Here is a 19,003-nt window from a genome sequence, read left to right as displayed (position 1 = left end):
GCTGCATGATGGGAATTGTAGGCCGGGCGCTTAAGGGCAATTGCATGATGGGAATTGTAGGCCCTGGCGACTAAGGAGAGCTGCATGATGGGAATTGTAGGCCCTGGCGACTAAGGAGAGATGCATGATGGGAATTGTAGGCCGGGCAACTAAGGAGAGATGCATGATGGGAATTGTAGGCTGGGCGACTAAGGAGAGATGCATGATGGGAATTGTAGGCCGGGTGACTAAGGAGAGATGCATGATGGGAATTGTAGGCTGGGCGACTAAGGAGAGATACATGATGGGAATTGTAGGCCACGCAGCTAGGAAGAGCTGCATGATGGGGATTGTAGGCCGTGCAGAGAAAAAGAGGTGCATGATGGGAAATGTAGGCCTCACACGTAGGGAGAGCTGCATAATGGGAATTGTAGGCCGCGCGATGAGTGAAAACTGCATGATGGGAATCGTAGGCCAAGCTGCTAGGGAGAGCTGCATGATGGGAAGTGTAGGCCGCCTGACTAAAGACAGCTGCATGATGGGAATTGTAGGCCGAGTGAAGAAGTAGAGCTGCATGATGGGAATTGTAGGCCGTGCGATGAGTGACAACTGCATGATGGGAATCGTAGGCCAAACTGCTAGGGAAAGCTGCATGATGGGAAGTGTAGGCCGAGTGAAGAAGGAGAGCTGCATGATGGGAATTGTAGGCCACGCAATGAGTGAGAACTGCATGATGGGAATTGTTGGCCGAGCGAAGTAGGAGAGCTGCATGATGGGAATTGTAGGCCGCCCGACGAGTGAGAGCTGCATGATGGGAAATGTAGGCCGCCCGATGAGTGAAAGCTGCATGATGGGAAATGTAGGCCGCCCGATGAGTGAGAGCTGCATGATGGGAAATGTAGGCCGCCCGATGAGTGAGAGCTGCATGATGGGAAATGTAGGCCGCCCGATGACGGAGAGCTGCATGATGGGAATTGTAGGCCGCGTGACCAAGGAGAGCTGCATGATGGGAATTGTAGGCCACGCAGCTAGGGAGAGCTGCATGATGGGAATTGTAGGCAGGGCACTTAAGCAGAGGTGCATGATGGGAATTGTAGGCCGTGCAAAGAAGGAGAGTTGCATGATGGGAAATGTAGGCCTCGCACCTAGGGAGAGCTGCATGATGGGAATTGTAGGCCGAGCAAAGAAGGAGAGCTGCATGATGGGAAATGTAGGCCGCCCGACTAAAGAGAGCTGCATGATGGATATTGTAGGCTGAGTGAAGAAGTAGAGCTGCATGATGGGAATTTTAGGCCGAGCGTAGAAGGAGAGCTGCATGATGGGATTTGTAGGCCGCATGACTAGGGAGAGCTGCATGATGGGAAATGTAGGGTGCCCGACTAAGGAGAGCTGCATGATGGGAATTGGAGGCTGAGCGAACAAGTAGAGCTGCATGATGGGAATCGTAGGCAGAGCTGCTAGGGAGAGCTACATGATGGGAAATGTAGGCCGCCCAACTAGGTCGAGCTGCATGATAGGAAATGTAGGCCGCACAACTAGGGAGAGCTGCATGATGGGAATTGTAGGCCGCCTGACTAAGGAGGAGAGCTGCATGATGGGAATTGTAGGCCGAGCGTAGAAGGAGAGCTGCATGATGGGATTTGTAGGCCGAGCGTAGAAGGAGAGCTGCATGATGGGATTTGTAGGCCGCACGACTAGGGAGACCTGCATGATGGGAAATGTAGGGTGCCCGACTAAGGAGAGCTGCATGATGGGAATTGTAGGCCGAGCGAACAAGTAGAGCTGCATGATGGGAATTGTAGGCACAGCCGGTAGGGAGAGCTGCATGATGGGAAGTGTAGGCTGAGCGAAGGAGAGCTGCATGATGGGAAATGTAGGCTGCCTGACTAAGTCGAGCTGCATGATAGGAAATGTAGGCCGCGCAACTAGGGAGAGCTGCATGATGGGAATTGTAGGCTGCCCGACTAATGAGAGCTGCATGATGGGAAATGTAGGCCACGCGAGTAGGGAGATCTGCATGATGGGAATTGTAGGCCGAGCGAAGGAGAGCTGCATGATGGGAATTGTACGCCGCGCGATGAGTGAGAGCTGCATGATGGGAACTGTTGGCCGTCCAACTAAGGAGAGCTGCATGATGGGAATTTTAGGCCACGCTACAAAGGAGAGCTGCATGATGGGAAATGTCGGTCGCCCGACTAAGGAGAGCTGAATGACGTGACTACATTTCCCATCATTTAGCTCTCCTTATTTGGGCGGCCTACAATTCCCATCATGCAACTCTATCTCATGCAACGCTTACGTTTTCCGCCCGGCCTACATTTCCCATCATGCAACTCTCCCTCACCACAGCTTCTCCGACGGAGGGAGGGAGGGAGGGAGGGAATAGTGGAATGCTCCCTCCGGAACCATGGCAACGCTGCCTCAACAGAGAGGCCTTGCCTGGCGAGGACTGGAGCGTGTATCCGGAGGGGAGGGCCGAGCGAGGAAGAGGTGGGCGCCGTCTTTTGCTGAAGGGAGGCGGAGGCTGCATCCGCACTGCAGAAACCATCCAACTTTGACACCGCTTTAACGGCCCTGGCTCAGTGCTAGGGAATGCTGGGAACTGTAGTTTGTTGTCGCACCACCAGACCGCTCTCTCTCTCTCTCTCTGACAGAGAAGAGTCAGGGTCTCTCGCAAAGCTACCGTTCCAAGAATTCCTTAGCTATTCTGGGAAGTGTAGTTCTGTGAGACATTGAGCCTTCTCTGTCAGAGGTAGCTCTGGCGGCACAATAAACTACAGTTCCCAGGATTCCATAGCAACTGAGCCAGGGCAGTTAAAGTGGTCTCAAACTGGATTATTTCTGCAGTGTGGATGGAGCCAATTAGAGGGAAGGGGTCAGAGAAAGGCGAGGGAGGGGTTTTTAGACCTAAGCAGCAAGGCAGTGCTGGGGAACACCGCTTTTGTCCAGATGTTGTTGGCAGGGGATGATGGGGGCTGGAGTGTGTGTGTGTGTGTGGGGGGGGTATTCAGATCATCATTGTTTCTTGGGGGGGTTACATCTACACTGTAGAAATAATGCAGTTTGACACCACTTTAACTACCCTGGATCCATCTTACAGGATCCTGGGATTTGTAGTTTCAGTGCGGAACAGCGCTCTTTGCCAGAGAAGGCTCAAGACCCTGTGAAACTGCAAAAATACATCTGCAAATGTTTCTTTTGCATGTTGCTAATCGTACTGTGCTTTTTAAATTGTAAGCTGCTTTGCATCTCAATTTTTGGGGAAAGGATATAAATATCATAGTCATCATGATTCAAAACTGTAGATACTCAGTCAAAATACCTTCTTATCCCCCAAAACTGTAGCAATGACCTTTCCTGCTGACCTTTGAATCTTGGATTTCTTCGGTGGTGGAGAACCTGAGTCCTGCCGCTGCAAGGACTGGTGTTTGGTCTCTGGATCATAGTGTAACCTTGTTTCAGCAACAGTGACAAATCATTCCCCAAAATGTCACTAGATAGCCAGCTGCTCATGAATTATAAACCCAATGTGTTTCCAGAATTATCAATATAGTCTCAGCAATTATTTTAGCTGAGATTCACTGATCTGGAAAAACCAGGTAATGAACACACTCAACACTTTCAGGTTTTGACTCCATTGAAGGCCTCCCAGGCTTTGCTGCTGCATCTTCGGCCTCAAAATCTCCACACTGAAAGTTGGCACGCTACTTCACAATTGAATATATAACGCACACTTGTTACTCAATATTCGCATTATACACTCATGGATTTCCTTTGGGGTTTTCTTCGAACACAAACTTCACGATGGCCCAAACTTCAGCACTTGAAAGTTGCATACGTTTCATTGACATGGTTCTATCAATGATCTGAAAAAGCTCAAAAATTAGAGCTACGATCCCACAAATTGGCAGTTTGTAATACAAAACAACACTCTTTCTAGCTACAGTGACAAAATTACACACAAATTTTGGCAAGTAGATCAGACCAATAACGTTTCAGCACCCCCTAACAAAACAAACAAAACTTTTATTTATATCCCACTTATTTGTAAGAAACCATCAAAGCAGCTTCCAACAAATGAAATACAGTAATACAAATATATACAACCCCTTGTACCTTATTAGCAGGTGGTTACAGGTTATGTTTGTGTGTGGTTGTATGTTATACATGTCTGGTTTTTAAGTTATGCTAGGAATCCCATTTCCCAGTCTCATATGAAAACCAAAGCTTCTAACTAGTTTAAGCCTTCTTAATCTTGAAAGAAAAACCATTAAGTATTCTGTGTGTGTATGTGCCTTCACGCCATCTGTCCATTTATGACAAACCGATGATTTTCATAGGGTTTTCTTAGGCAAGGCATATTCCACAGTGGTTTTGCCAGTCTCTGAGTACCCAAAACTGGATTGTACTGAGTATTCAAAACTGGAATTTTCAGCAATATTGAACGTGATGAATTTGACAAAATCACTTAACTGGAGAATTGGCTGTAAATAGTGCCAAGGTGGGTTATATTTTTTTGGACCCCAAAACTAGCAATAAAATTCTATTCTTACATTTCGTTCATGGAACATTCAAGGGGTTCGGAGGTTTGTTGTTGTTGTGTGCCTTCAAGATATTTCTGATTTAAGGCGGCCCTATATTTGGGTTTCCTCAGAAAGATTTGTTCAGAGGTAGTTTGCAATTGCCTTCCTCTGAGGCTGAGACAGTGTGACTTGCCCAACACCACCCAGTGGGTTTTCATGGTTGAGTGGGAAACCGAACCTTGGTCTCCCAGAGTGCTAATCCAACACTCAAACCCCTCACATCATGCCAGCTCCAAGGGAATTCTTGGATTATATGTCCTACCTCTTCCAGGTTAAGAAGACTCTGCCTGGAATCAGTTCTGCTAAGAATAGTTTTATCCTGCTTTGTGGTTTTTGTTTTTGTTTGTAATAAATACTTCTCCCTCAGAGGGGACTTCTACTGAGTAGAGCACATATATAGGTAGGTTGTTGCTAAGGCAATATGTGGAAGCCTCAATTAAAGTTTATGTTGTTGCTGTACATTCTCTGTATTGGCATGGGATTCCTGTGGTCCTCTGGAGTCCTGGAGGACCATTTGAATACTACTGCTTGATATGCTGGAACTCTTGGTGTTTTTGATCTCAATCCCTTTATTAACCTTGCTGGCTAGGGTTTTTGAGAGCTGAAATCCGAAATATAGATAATGAAATTGGGGGGGGGGGGGGTAATTGATCCATTTTTAAAAATCAGATAATAAAACAGCATTTATATAGAACCTATGGATGTTCAATTTTTTTCACTTACATTTTCAATTTTGTTACAACAGTTTTAGTACGGAAAGCAATTATCCTTACTTACCATGGAGATCTGAGGAAACAGTGGCTTGCATAAGGCCACCTTGTGAATTTTGGTTTAAGGTAAGCTCTGAACAATTTTTGTACTTTAATTTTCTTAGCCCAGGTTTGGTAGTAGGATCATGCTAAATGCATGTCAAATTTCAGACATAATTTTAGAGCTAGTGTGGGCATCATGCACACTTCCAGTCGTTGAACTGTAACAAGAGTTCAATAACATCTGGAAGGCTGCATGATTTCTACCCCTGTTCTGTGGCGCAGGCATGAGGTAGAGAGGACAAACTTTAGATCAGTTAAAATAGATTAAAGTTAATACATCAGGGTGGATAATTATACCACATTTGGCACTTCCCCACAAAGGAGAGCTGAAAAAGTAGAGGGGGCCAGTGCTTCTTTTAGGTTTTCCTGGGACGAACTAAGCTCTCACCACTGCTCAGCAAAGTGGAAAAATCCTTTTTGGATAAGAGTTAATAATGTATCTTAACTCTTGCCTTTACATCCTTTTTGAATTGTGCATGTTTTCTTAGCCCCACCCATGCCTGGTAGCTTCTCTCACATATTGGACAACTACCATTCCTCCTTATTCAGCATGTCTTTAGGAAGAGCACAAACAAGTTATACCTGCAGAATCTTGTACATTCTCTGGCATAATTTTCCTTCTTTTCATCCTTTATATCCTTTGATACATGCCTTTAAATTTTACCCTTGAGTTATCCATACAAAATCCATAATTTTGACTCCTAAACCTGCCCTCGACTTATATATGAGGCTGACTTATAAATGGGTTTATATAATAGACCCTTGTTATACGCTCGGGTTTGGTTCCAAGATCCCCTGTGGATAACAAAATCCGTGGATGCTCAAGTCCCATTAAATATAATGCAAAATTTTGTCCCTTATAAAAATTGGAAAATCAAGGTTTGATATTTGAAATTTATACTTTTTTAGAACATTTTCAAACCGTGGATGCTTGAATCCATGTACAAAAAATCAGTGTATAAGAAGGGCCAACTGTTTGTTAAGAATATAATATAAAGAAGATGTACAGTGGGTTCTTAGTATCCACTGCAGTTTGGTTCCAGGACCTACTATGGATACCAAAATCCATGGATGATTAAGTCCCTTTAAAAATAATGACATAGTAAAATGGTTTCCTTTATATAAAATGGCAAAATCAAGGTTTGCTTTTAGGAATTTATATATTTTTAAAATATTTTCCAGCCATGGATGGTTGAATCTTTGGATAAAGAATCCATTAATACAAAATGCCAACTGTATCTTGACCTTCCTATGTTCTTTCCAACAGAAACCAAAATATGTCTTGCAAAGCGATGACATAGATTTTTTTAAAATGAGGATTTTGGACTAAATAAATTCAACACTAAAGTATGTATCACCCCTTCCCTGTCTTCTTTCTAGGCCTCATAAGCCATTGTACATTTCTAGACTAGGTGGTTAGCAAAAGGAAGCAAACATGCCATCAGAAACGGGAAAATCAGATATGGAGAGGATTGGCCTCTTTAGTGAAATGGAATATATTACTGTTGGGGATAAATATGTCTCGCCATTTAACCGTAAGTACATTTCATCCTTGTCACCATTCAGCTATACACTTGTTTTTCTTTTTAAAGTAGTATTCAAAATATTAATACCTGTAGGTTAATATTAAAGATACTAATAGATTATTTAACTTAAGAAAGGTGAAACAGGTCTGTTACAAATTATGTTATTTTTAGACCAAATAATTTTAAATATTGTTTTCCTTGATCCTTCACTATGCTGAGATATACACTAGCAAAGAAATACAGATTAATGACCATAAAATTTGCAAAATTCTGCCAGTTGTAAGATAATTGCATTTTTATAGGAGCATTGATTGACTATATCTGCCACAGCATTGTGAAAAGCAGAGAAGATCTGGAATAATTAAGGGCAAGGAATGAGAGGGACAGGTTATTTTACTAACTTATCATACAGGTCAACTGTATAGGTACAGCCTTTTTGCCTAATACTATAATTAGGAAGGTTTGCATGCTAAAGTAGACATGTTTATTTGTTTCAAAGAGGAGGCTGCTATAACTCTGCACTGTTGCAATGTCCCTATTTCTGAATGAACTGGAAAGCCAGCTGTTTTCAGTGTTATTCCCAACAGCTAGGGAACTTTTCCTGCAAAAGTAATTGGAGTAGAGTCAATTTCAGTATATTTCTTTACATGTAAAATTGTACAAAAATCACTAAGGCTTCATTTGAGCCCTGTGTCATTCCATACTCATAATGGGACCTTACTTGCCCTTACAGTTCACTGACACATCATCCTCAGTTCCTTTACACCAGGGGTAGGAATCATGAATTCCTCCAGATGTTGGTGGACTGCAGCTCTCTGCATCCTTAGCCAGCCACAGGTAAAAAATGCTTTGAGTTTCAACCTACCCAACAGTATCTGGAGGGCTGCATGATTCCTACCATTTCTTTAGTACTATATGCTTGTATTCTCCCATGTAGTTAAGATTCTTCTACAGACCTGGGGGATGTTTTTTCTCCAAACGCTGTTATCTGGGTCCAACACTTACTCTTCCTTCTGATCAGGAAGAAAGCATATTATGGTCAAACAAAAAATGGGGCCATATCCTGATTCATGCACAAGATACCCTTTCTCACTTCTGACTCCATGACAACTATTGCACATTCTGACATCTGAATCAGACAAACCATAGTTTCATTCTGATCTCACTAGATTTCTGCCCTACCATCTTTCAGGCCTAGGTCCAGGGATTCCCAAATGGAGATTTTTTGTATGTATCATTTAGGCTTGCCATAACCCGGCTGCCCCCGTGAAATTCATGGATTGGAGGGTTTCCCGCCCGTTTTGCCCTTTCAATCCCGGGTTCCTGCTGACTCCAGGCCAGATTTTAGCAATCTCCAGTCAAGACTTTTGACTGACAAGCTCTGCCTGCCTGGAAGAAGGCAGGATTGGCTCCTTCTCCTCTTCAGCCAAGATGGATGCCTCCCTCCAGGGAGTCAGGGAGTAGGAGCATGGCAGGGGCTTCCTGGTCTGGCAGCCTCCCTCCGTCCCCAAGGGCTGCTCAGCACAAAGGCAAAAGGCAGGCACTAGGGACTCCCTTTAAAGTCCCTTGCTTGTTTGCCTTTCCTTTGGGGCTCCTCTCTGCTCTGCAGGTGGCTATGCTTTCTGGGAGAGAGGAGGGAGAAAAAGCCCCAGGCGTCTGTATCCTCTTCTTCTTCTTCCTCCTCCTCCTCCTCCTCCTCCTTTTCTTCCCCCTTCTTCTTTTCTTTCCTCCTCTTTTCCCTGAAGGACCCAGCGGTTGTTGTGGGTTTGCCTGATCCTGCAGTCCTATCCTTGCTTGTTATCCTTACTTTTTATAGACTGTCATTTGTTTATCCTCTCTAATCTGCCTGTACATGAACCTATCATGTGTTTTAAATTGGGATTTTGTCATTGTGCTGGCCAAATGGCCGTAATAAAGTTATTCTTCTTATTATTATTATTTCCTCCTCTTCTTCCTCCTCTTCTGTTGTAATTGTGTAGAGTTCCCTTGGCATAGTTTCTTCAAAGGAGGAGAGGATTGCCTTTACTTTCTCCTAAGAGGCTGAGAGAGTGTGACTTGCCCAAGGTCTCCCACTGGGTTTGCAGGGCCATTCTGGCTCCTCCAATGCTCTAGCCACCAAGCCAGCCCCCTCTTCTTCCCTCTTTCTTCTTTTCTTTCCTCCTCCTCTTCTGTTGTTTTTGTTGTAGCTATTGTGTGTCTTCAACTCCTTTCTGACTTATGGCAGCCCTGCCTGGATGTGGAAATTATAGTTTGCAGAATGGCTGTGGCACCAGAGACTTAGAACTGAAAGGCACTTCGAGACCATAATAAGGCAAAGCTATCCTGGGGTTTCTTAGCAAGATTGTATTCTGAAGAGGTTTGCTGCCTGACCTATCATCTCTCCTTGAGGCTGAGAGAGTGGAGAGTAGGACTTGCCCATACTCTATTTGTTAATTCCAACCTTTTGGACCTTCTAGTATTGTCATTATGATTCTTCACATAATGGTCTACCTTTCAGGATTACACTTATCAAGAATGTTCACACATATTAAAACATTCTATGCTAACACATTGGACACACAAGTATAGTAACAGCCAAAATCTACTATGCAGTGATACCTGTATAGTACCAACCAAAATGCACAAAATATATCATGCATGCTTTCAAAGCTCTACTGACATCTTCATCAGGCAAAAGTGTTAAAAATCCAACAGAAGCAAGAAAGAAAGCAAGAAAAAATGATAGTGTAAATGTGCTATGTGTGTGTGTGACCAGCCATCCACTTTGGAAGAGGGTCATGTGGCCATCACAGTCCCAGTGCAATCGGGACCAGAGCAGCCAGAGGCCAGTCTTTCCAGACTGTGTGCTTCAGCCCAAAGACCTCCAACCCACCTTTGGGGTTTAGTATGGTACTATTATACTATGCTGTGGTGGTGGTGGTGGGTATTTTGGAGCAGCTCTTTCAAATTACAGTCGGCCGTTTGTATCCGTTGGGGACCTGTCCCCCCCCCCCCCCACAGATACCAAAATCTGTGGATGCTCAAGTACAGTTGCCCCCAATGGTGGTGCAAGCATGCGGCCGTGCTACCATTAGGGACAATGGGATTTCAGTAGAGGCACATGACCATGCCGCCATTATGGACAGCTCTTGTTGTCCCTGGTGGCAGTGTGTGCATGAGACTGCACTGCCATTAGAGCAAAGGGACTTCAGGTGAAGTCCCATCATCCCAAATGGTAGTGCGGCCGTGTGCATGCGCTGCCACTGGGGACAATGGGGGATATTCCTAATAGCGGCATGGCCATGTGGACATGCGGGCTTGCCATCTTCAGATATTCAAGTCCACGGAGAGCAAGTGCGTGGATACCGAGGGCCGACTGCATTCCTTTTCATTCATGCCTCAAGTTGTATTTTTTCCCTTGAAGGCCTTTGCTATGTGCACATGCCTGAAAAATCAATTATCTGCACATGCCCCCTATTTAAAATTAAGGAAAGCCTTACTAATACTGACAGCAGTTAATTTATTTTAAAGGTCCTTTTAATGAAGCTGCAAGCAAGAACAAGCAAATGTTGCCAGGAGGCAACAAAGAGAAGTCAGCCACCCAGGCAGGTTATTTTGATCCTGTGTTTGGAAGAATATTTGAAGGTGAAAGTTATTTGAATCCTGTTCAGTTAAGGAGACGATATCGAATGGCAGAGGCAAAGAAAAACCTGGGAGACAAACCCTTCCTCCCCAGTAGTGGTGATAAATTTCCGTAAGTGCTGGGGAAAATGTGTTAATCTGGGTGTTAATATGGAATTCATGTTTATATTTTCAGTTAGCATAACAGTGAGACCATTTTGATAAGTCACATTTATCCCTCTTCCCAATTTTTTATAAAGTCTCTTGTTCCATTATTCCAGTTGTATCCTCTGCTTTTCACACACATATACAAGAATACCACTCTTTTGTGAAAGGAGAATGAACTGCTACTGCAATGAAAAAGTCCTACAAGTGCCTGGAACATTTCTTTCTCATGGACCAATGTGGAGGCTCACATGCATCAGTTCTAGGGGTGCATCTACACTGTAGTAATAATGTAGTTTGACATCACTTTAACTGGTATAGTTCCATCTTACAAAATCCTAAGATCTGTAGTTTTGTGAGGCACCAGCACTCTTTGCCAGGGAAAGCTAAACAGCTTGTAAATCTACAGATCCCAGGATTCCATAGGAAGGAGCTTCAGTACTTAAAAGTGTCAAATTGCATTATTTCTACAGTATGGGTGCACCCTAGGTTATAGCAAAACTTGTAAAAGACTTTTTGAAACTAGCAGTCATGCTGGCTGAAGGATTCTAAGGAATACAACCTCAGAACTAACTTTTTCAAGTTCCATGTCATAAGCAAATGCCTTTGAGAAGTGAAATCTTTTATTTGTTATTAAGAGCTGTCAAGTCAACTTCAACTTATGGTGACCTTGTGAATGAAAGACCTCCAAGTCACCCTGTCATTAACAGTCCTGTCCAGGTCTTGCAAACTCAGGGCTATGGCTTCCCTGATTGAGTCTAACCACTTGTAATGTGGTCTTTGTCTGTTCCTACTGTCTTTTAGTTTGCCAAGCATCACCTCTCATGATATGTCCAAAGTACCACAGTCTCAGTTTAGTTGCCTTCTAGGGAGAATTTGGGCTTGATTTGCTCTATGACCCATTTATTTGTCTTTTTGGCAGTCAGCCAAGGGTATCCACAGATTCTCCTCCTATCAGCTTTCTTCACTGTCCACCTTTCACAACCAAATTTGAAATATAATCCCTTGAATGCTTTTGCTACACATCTCTTCACTATTAATGCCACCCCATTTCTTCTTATATATTCATTTATTGCACCCTAGCTAACACTTCTTAGTATTCTACAAAAGGCATGGTAAACCCCCTTTTAATGTCTTTTACCACAAAAATATATATGAGACAATCCAAAATGAAACAAGAGATAGTGCCAGAAGATGAGAAATTACACAACTGGATTTATTTTATTTCTATGCCACCTTTCTCCCAAAAAGGGATCCAAGGTGGCTCACAATATGCAACTCATTAAAATAAATATAATAATAATAATATGTTTTATTTATAGACCGCTATTCCGCGATGATCATAGCGGTGTACAGTAAAATCGTAAAAAATACAAAATAGAGTTAAAGGAGGGAGAAGTCTCATCCTTCAGGCTGTCCCTGATGTTGCTGGTCTGCCTGATGACTCCCTCTGAGGCCGAGATGACAGTTGAGGAGGGAGAGGCCTCTTCCTTCAGGCTGTCCCTGATGTTGCTGGGTCTGCCTGATGGCTCCCTCTGAGGCCAAAATGACAGTTGAGGAGGGAGGGGCCTCTTCCTTCAGGCAGTCCCTGATGTTGCTGGGTCTGCCTGATGACTCCCTCTGAGGCCGAGATGACAGTTGAGGAGGGAGGGGCCTCTTCCTTCAGGCAGTCCAAGATGTTGCTGGTCTGCCTGATCTCTCCCTCTGAGGCCGAGATGACAGTTGAGGAGGGAGGGGCCTCTTCCTTCAGGCAGTCCCTGATGTTGCTGGGTCTGCCTGATGGCTCCCTCTGAGGCCAAGATGACAGTTTAGGAGGGAGGGGCCTCTTCCTTCAGGCAGTCCAAGATGTTGCTGGTCTGCCTGATGGCTCCCTCTGAGGCCGAGATGACAGTTGAGGAGGGAGGGGCCTCTTCCTTCAGGTAGTCCCTGATGTTGCTGGGTCTGCCTGATGGCTCCCTCTGAGGCCGAGATGACAGTTTAGGAGGGAGGGGCCTCTTCCTTCAGGCAGTCCAAGATGTTGCTGGTCTGCCTGATCTCTCCCTCTGAGGCCGAGATGACAGTTTAGGAGGGAGGGGCCTCTTCCTTCAGGCAGTCCCCGATGTTGCTGGGTCTGCCTGATGACTCCCTTTGAGGTCGAGATGACAGTTGAGGAGGGAGGGGCCTCTTCCTTCAGGCAGTCCCTGATGTTGCTGGGTCTGCCTGATGGCTCCCTCTGAGGCCAAGATGACAGTTTAGGAGGGAGGGGCCTCTTCCTTCAGGCAGTCCAAGATGTTGCTGGTCTGCCTGATGGCTCCCTCTGAGGCCGAGATGACAGTTGAGGAGGGAGGGGCCTCTTCCTTCAGGCAGTCCCTGATGTTGCTGGGTCTGCCTGATGGCTCCCTCTGAGGCCAAGATGACAGTTGAGGAGGGAGGGGCCTCTTCCTTCAGGCAGTCCAAGATGTTGCTGGTCTGCCTGATGGCTCCCTCTGAGGCCGAGATGACAGTTGAGGAGGGAGGGGCCTCTTCCTTCAGGCAGTCCAAGATGTTGCTGGGTCTGCCTGATGGCTCCCTCTGAGGCCGAGATGACAGTTGAGGAGGGAGGGGCCTCTTCCTTCAGGTAGTCCCTGATGTTGCTGGGTCTGCCTGATGGCTCCCTCTGAGGCCGAGATGACAGTTGAGGAGGGAGGGGCCTCTTCCTTCAGGTAGTCCCTGATGTTGCTGGGTCTGCCTGATGGCTCCCTCTGAGGCCAAGATGACAGTTTAGGAGGGAGGGGCCTCTTCCTTCAGGCAGTCCAAGATGTTGCTGGTCTGCCTGATCTCTCCCTCTGAGGCCGAGATGACAGTTGAGGAGGGAGGGGCCTCTTCCTTCAGGCAGTCCCTGATGTTGCTGGGTCTGCCTGATGGCTCCCTCTGAGGCCAAGATGACAGTTGTGGAGGGAGGGGCCTCTTCCTTCAGGCAGTCCAAGATGTTGCTGGTCTGCCTGATGGCTCCCTCTGAGGCCGAGATGACAGTTGAGGAGGGAGGGGCCTCTTCCTTCAGGCAGTCCCTGATGTTGCTGGGTTTGCCTGATGGCTCCCTCTGAGGCCGAGATGACAGTTTAAATAAATATATAAATAAATTTTTAAATAAAAATTTAAAAGACAATTAAAATAACCTAAAACACTACAAAGTTAAAATTTAAAACGTACAAAGGTTAAAAAACATAACCTAAAACAACTCCCCAAATAAAGCCTCCTTGCATGATTTTAAAAAGCCTGCTTGCATAAAAATGTTTTTATGTGCCAGCGAAAGGCCAGCAGGGAGAGGGCTAGCCTAGCCTCCCATAGAAGGGAGTTCCAGAGGGTGGCAGCAGCCACCAAAAAGGCTCTCTCAAGCCAAAAGGATATTCAAGCTGAAAGGACATTTAGATGTTGACATGCTCAGAGGTGAAAGGAAAGTCTGAAGCTGCACAATGTATATTATAGGAAAAGGAATGTGAGACGCATGAATCAGGGGAAGATTGGCATTGTAAAACAAGAAATGGGACATATAAAGATTACAATACTTGGGGTGAGTGAACTAAAGTGGACAGGAATGGGACATTTTCAGTCAACTATGCAGTGCTTTATGCCATTGACTCTTAAGAGATCCTCTGGCAGTGCCCCTGCAGTACTGCTGCTGCCTAGTAATTTTTTTTAGCACATTTAGTCTGGCTTCTCAGCAAAAGGCTGTCAGATATGGAAGAACCTACTACTGGCACTGCTACCACCAGCATAGCCTCTTCCCTCGGAGGAGCACACAAACTCTTCACCACAAAAAGGTAGTGCTAGGGTGGGATTTTTAAAATTTAATAACTCTGAGAGGGAAAGAGTTTAAGAAAGCGGATAATAAAATGCAGCTCTTACATTTATGTGAAATAGTAATTCCTTAGGCTGAGAATAAATTTTTAATATCATAAATGATAGATTTTGTCAAGGAAAAGCCATTAAAAAGTATGGCCTATCATTTCCCTCTATTTATATGTACAATTCCAGTAAATAAAACACATGGAGAGCATGTTGAAAATGGAATGTTTGATATTTCTCACGACTGAATCTTGATTTCATTAAGTTAACAGGACATTTGTATGAGAGAACAATTGCTTGACAAATTATAAAAGAGTGTCTTTGGGTAGATTTACATAAATTGACAGAAGCTATGAAGTACACAGCCACACCACTTTCATCAAAAACAACAACAAGCCCTTTTCTCACTGCTTCCCCACTAGGAATCCAAATCTATAGAAGTGTGTTATTGGGTTGATTTGTATAAATTCACAGAAAAACTATGAAGAATACAGCTACGCCTCTTTCATTATTACAAACACACACACACACACACACACACACAACAGCTTTTCTCAGTGCTTCCCCACTCACTAAGAATTTCAGTTTTCAATGTTTCATTTTATGCCCTAATGATATCCTCAAGATATAGATCCAAGAAATCCCCCCTCTTGCAGTCTTCCAGATATTCCTTGTTGTGTTTATTGTTTCTTTTTTGTCTGAGATTGCTTCACCTTTTGTGACTGGAGAAAGAGACATGAGAGGATTAAGGACAATTTCACCACTATCCTGTTTGCCACAAATGTATTTTCTTCTGTGTGGATGCTTACTTTAATTTCTGCTTACTTATCTGGACTTCACAGGATCCAGATTTAGGAGAATCTAGCTACTGGGGAAAATATTACAGGCTGAAAGTTAAAGGGAAAACAGTATCTGGAGATGGCTGTCTTGTCAGTCTACATGACCATGAATTAAACCGGAGCTTGAAAAATGTATTTTTGATCTACAACCTCCAGAATCCACAAGCCAACAATAACAAATGGACATGTGGGCTGGGGTATTCTGGGAAGTATACTCCAAAAGTAAATTTTGGAAGCTCTGGAAAAGTCATGATATTGGCCCTTGTCAGAGAAATGATTCTTAGCACAATGCGCTTCTGCTCTAATGGTGTGTTAATTCTTGAGTTAGTAAACAATTACTAAATGGAGCAGAAATGAAAAAGCAGCACCAAATGCAGAAAACTGCAAAATGATTTTTTTAAAATTACCAAATGCAAACAAATACAAAATTGCACAAGATTTTTTTCTGTTTTATATATTTATTTGACAGTACACTTCTGTATGTGTGTATTGAGAAGTCCCACTGAATTCAATAGGGTTTACTACTAGGTATGTGGCAGTAGGATCTGTACACTCAATGTAGTACATCCTTAAGATAGTTAATCATTCCAGAACTAATACCTTGATTGTAACATACTATGCCAGCAAATAGCTTATTATAGTCAGTTACAAAAATAATCTATTTTGTGTATTTCAGTTGCGGTATAGGAACTTACTATGGAACAATTGGAGGGCCATATCCTTATTTTAGTGTACAAACAAGAGACAAAGCACCATATGTTCAACCTGGAAAGAATCTGTATACCAACCCAGGAAAGAAAGGAACTGGCTATGGGTAAGACATTCTATAATTGCTTTATCTAGTATCTTCTTTAAAATTTTGTAAAATTTTAGAATCTGTTGGTGATGTCATCACTTTTGTTTTTTCTGTTTAGGTATGCAAATATTACCATAGGAAAACAGTACACACACTCAGTTGAATTATATGACGTTACAAGGATAAATTTTAAGGTAAAATTCTCTTGGATTTCTATTTACTTTTTGTCATATATTGACAACATACACCATTCCGGATAATCAGATCTTATTTTACTCTATGCTTAACAAGACTATATATTAGACTTCTTCTTCTTTTTTAACGATAAACAAAATATCATTGGTTTGTTTCAGTATACTTGCTGATTCAAGGATGGGAGTTGCTTGTTCCGTCGTGACATTTTTCTGTTTCATAAATGTTTTCAAAAATATTTTATACAGATAATAGGTAAATGTTCATAAGTATCAGGAGTATGTTTAAGTAGCCATGTTAGACTCCTGGGTTTTTTACATAAAGACTGACCCTATCCGTTGAAAAGATTAGTGAAAGATGGCCAATGGGACAGCAGGTAGAGGATTCAGTTGTTGCCCTGCACAGACCTAACTGTAATTTTAACATGGCTTGAACCCATAGATAAGACATGAACAACCCCTAAAATAGCCATAAGCATGCTAGGTGGGTCCAAGCATTGTTCTTGGAGAATGTGTTTCAGATAGAGCTACTTACCTGCTTGCTATTGTAGTAAGTTGGAATGGGCCATGAAACACTGTTACAGAGGAGGTTGGAATGGAACAGAGGTAAAGGAAATGGGGAAAACCAAGCATCCTTCTCTTATGTGTTGTTCAGGAATCTGACGTGATACCTATATGAGTTTTCACTATACCAATATATTCTGTAGTAGATCTGAAATAGTCTGTACCCATTCTGTCCATTTTATTATTGTTAAACATTATTTGGAGGGAGAGAAATAATTTCAGCAACTCAGTATCAGACTGCATTGGCACACACCTACTACAAAGGATGCATTAGTCTTGGCAGACAGAGATCTGTAATGCTGCTACATAGCTATGTTGCAGCATTTATTGCATTGTGAATTTTGAGAGCTGTCCTGTGTGTCTACTTGGTAGCACTTCCAAATGAGTCCTGGAGATATTACTCTCAGGTAATTGAGGATTGTAGCCCTGAGTTAAAATTATCTGGTGTGACATCTTCCATCTCTGGTTTATGTAGAAAATATCAGAAGAACACCATAAGCTGATGAAAGGTGGGCCTTTCAAGTTGAATCTTTATCCCCGAGAATATTTTGATATGAATCCTTACCATGATGAGAAACCGTTGCCACCTCTGAAGAAAGAACGTGCACCAGTGCCAGTTCAGCAACCTTTCAAGCCAAGTTCTCCTGGCAAGAAGGTGTAGTTGTTATTCATACCACTGCTTTCCAAATGATGGTGTTGTTTATATTGTTGACTTTTATTTATCCATAAAAACAGAAAATGTATATAGCCCATCTTTGTTGCAATTTAGAAAATGTGAATATGGTGTGTGTGTATAAAAATAATAATCAGTTTGCCAAGTCTGCAGATAGCTACTACAATAACTTGCTTAATCCAAACAGAGATCCAGCATGAGGTAGATTTCTACATTCATTTGATGGAAGGTGCTCCTAAATCACTTCATTGTGAACAAGAAGCAACTAGAACTAGGCAATTATCAAGTATCAGATGTGCCTGCACAGAAAACTGCTTATTTTAGTTTTCACAGTTGTCTCTGCATTCCTCTTAGCTCAAGGCTGTGTACATGCATCTTAATAGTTGGTTTTTTTAAACTCCTGCTGGCTGTTTTGTCTTAAATGTTTTTGTATGAGGGCGCATCTATGCTGTAGAAATAATGCAGTTTGACTGCTATGGCTTCATGGTATGGATTCCTGGGATTTGTAGTTTGTTGTGGCACCAGAGCTGTCTGACAGAGAAGGCTAAATGTCTCAGAGAACTACAAATCCCAAAATTCCATAGCATTGAGCCATGGCAACTAAAGAGGTGTCAGACTGTATTATTTTTGTCGTGCAGATGCAGCCTAAGTCACCAGGTTTTAATTATTTCTTTGTCCTTGTCTTTCCAGCCAGGGGGCATGAAAGCAGGCACATTTGATCCTTATCCAACCCACTCCACAGACCCCTACATTGTTAAGCTGCCTAAGCCTATCACAACCAATAAACAAGGACGCGTATTCCATCCTGCAGCTGGGACTAAAAGCAGGCCAGTGCGAAGTATTATGGCTGCAAATGTTGAGAAGTAAGAAGAACATTAATTAATTAGTTTTTAATTTGTTGCCTGCTTTACTTTATTGAACCCTTTCCTGTATTGTTATGTATTATTTATATATATTATGCTATTATTTCTTAGACTGTATGTCATGGGCAGGTTTACTTTATCTGTTTTATTGTTTGTATGTACAGCTCTATGTAAATCTACAGCGCTATATAAATAAAGCATATTATTATTATTATTATTATTATTATTATTATTATTATTACATAATTTCTAGAAAAAGTTTCATTGCGGCTTAAGCCTGTCTGGCAATAAGTTTTGCCCTTCCCCATTTGGCAAAGTTGTGAATGGGTGAAACGTGGAATGTGATAAGCATTGAAAGTTGGGCTGGGGGTAGCAGGAAAGGAACAAGTGGCCAGCTTGCTTTCTGGACAGATATTGTAAGTGTAAATATGCCTCCAGAAGGTAATGGTGCATTCAACCACTGGGGGAAAAAAGCATAGTGGAGATTTCTTTAAGATTAAAGCACTTTGTTCATCTATGATTCAGAGCTTTTGTCAATGGCTGGTAGTTCAGATATATTAATCAGTTCAAAGAGATGGTTTGATTTTATCAGGATGTTGCCAATTGAT

At 43.0% G+C, this 19,003-nt stretch overlaps 1 protein-coding gene across 5 annotated transcripts in view; it reads left to right on the top strand.

Annotated features, from left to right (window-relative positions):
* The first annotated feature begins 2,366 nt into the window (after nucleotides 1–2,366).
* CFAP96 (cilia and flagella associated protein 96) overlaps nucleotides 2,367–19,003 on the top strand; it is a 36,916-nt gene continuing 20,279 nt past the window's right edge. For 4 of the 5 annotated variants that reach the window (XM_089525364.1, XM_089525361.1, XM_089525363.1 and 1 more), the window contains exons 1-8: nucleotides 2,367–2,469; nucleotides 5,308–5,398; nucleotides 6,755–6,909; nucleotides 10,411–10,633; nucleotides 15,985–16,122; nucleotides 16,223–16,298; nucleotides 17,335–17,514; nucleotides 18,223–18,395. In XM_089525364.1, the coding sequence (XP_089381490.1) occupies nucleotides 6,810–6,909; nucleotides 10,411–10,633; nucleotides 15,985–16,122; nucleotides 16,223–16,298; nucleotides 17,335–17,514; nucleotides 18,223–18,395 (890 nt within the window). In that variant the 5' untranslated portion in view covers nucleotides 2,367–2,469; nucleotides 5,308–5,398; nucleotides 6,755–6,809. Of the gene's footprint in view, nucleotides 2,470–4,213; nucleotides 4,963–5,307; nucleotides 5,399–6,754; nucleotides 6,910–10,410; nucleotides 10,634–15,984; nucleotides 16,123–16,222; nucleotides 16,299–17,334; nucleotides 17,515–18,222; nucleotides 18,396–19,003 lie in introns of those variants that run through there. The other variant, XM_089525365.1, reaches the window with a different exon arrangement.

This window comes from Sceloporus occidentalis, unplaced genomic scaffold (assembly GCF_023333645.1).
Source record: "Sceloporus occidentalis isolate IW3139 unplaced genomic scaffold, rSceOcc1.0.p SCAF_5, whole genome shotgun sequence".
Lineage (NCBI taxonomy): Eukaryota > Metazoa > Chordata > Lepidosauria > Squamata > Phrynosomatidae > Sceloporus > Sceloporus occidentalis.
Note: the sequence above shows the minus strand (reverse complement) of the source record. Positions and strands in the feature narration are given on the sequence as shown.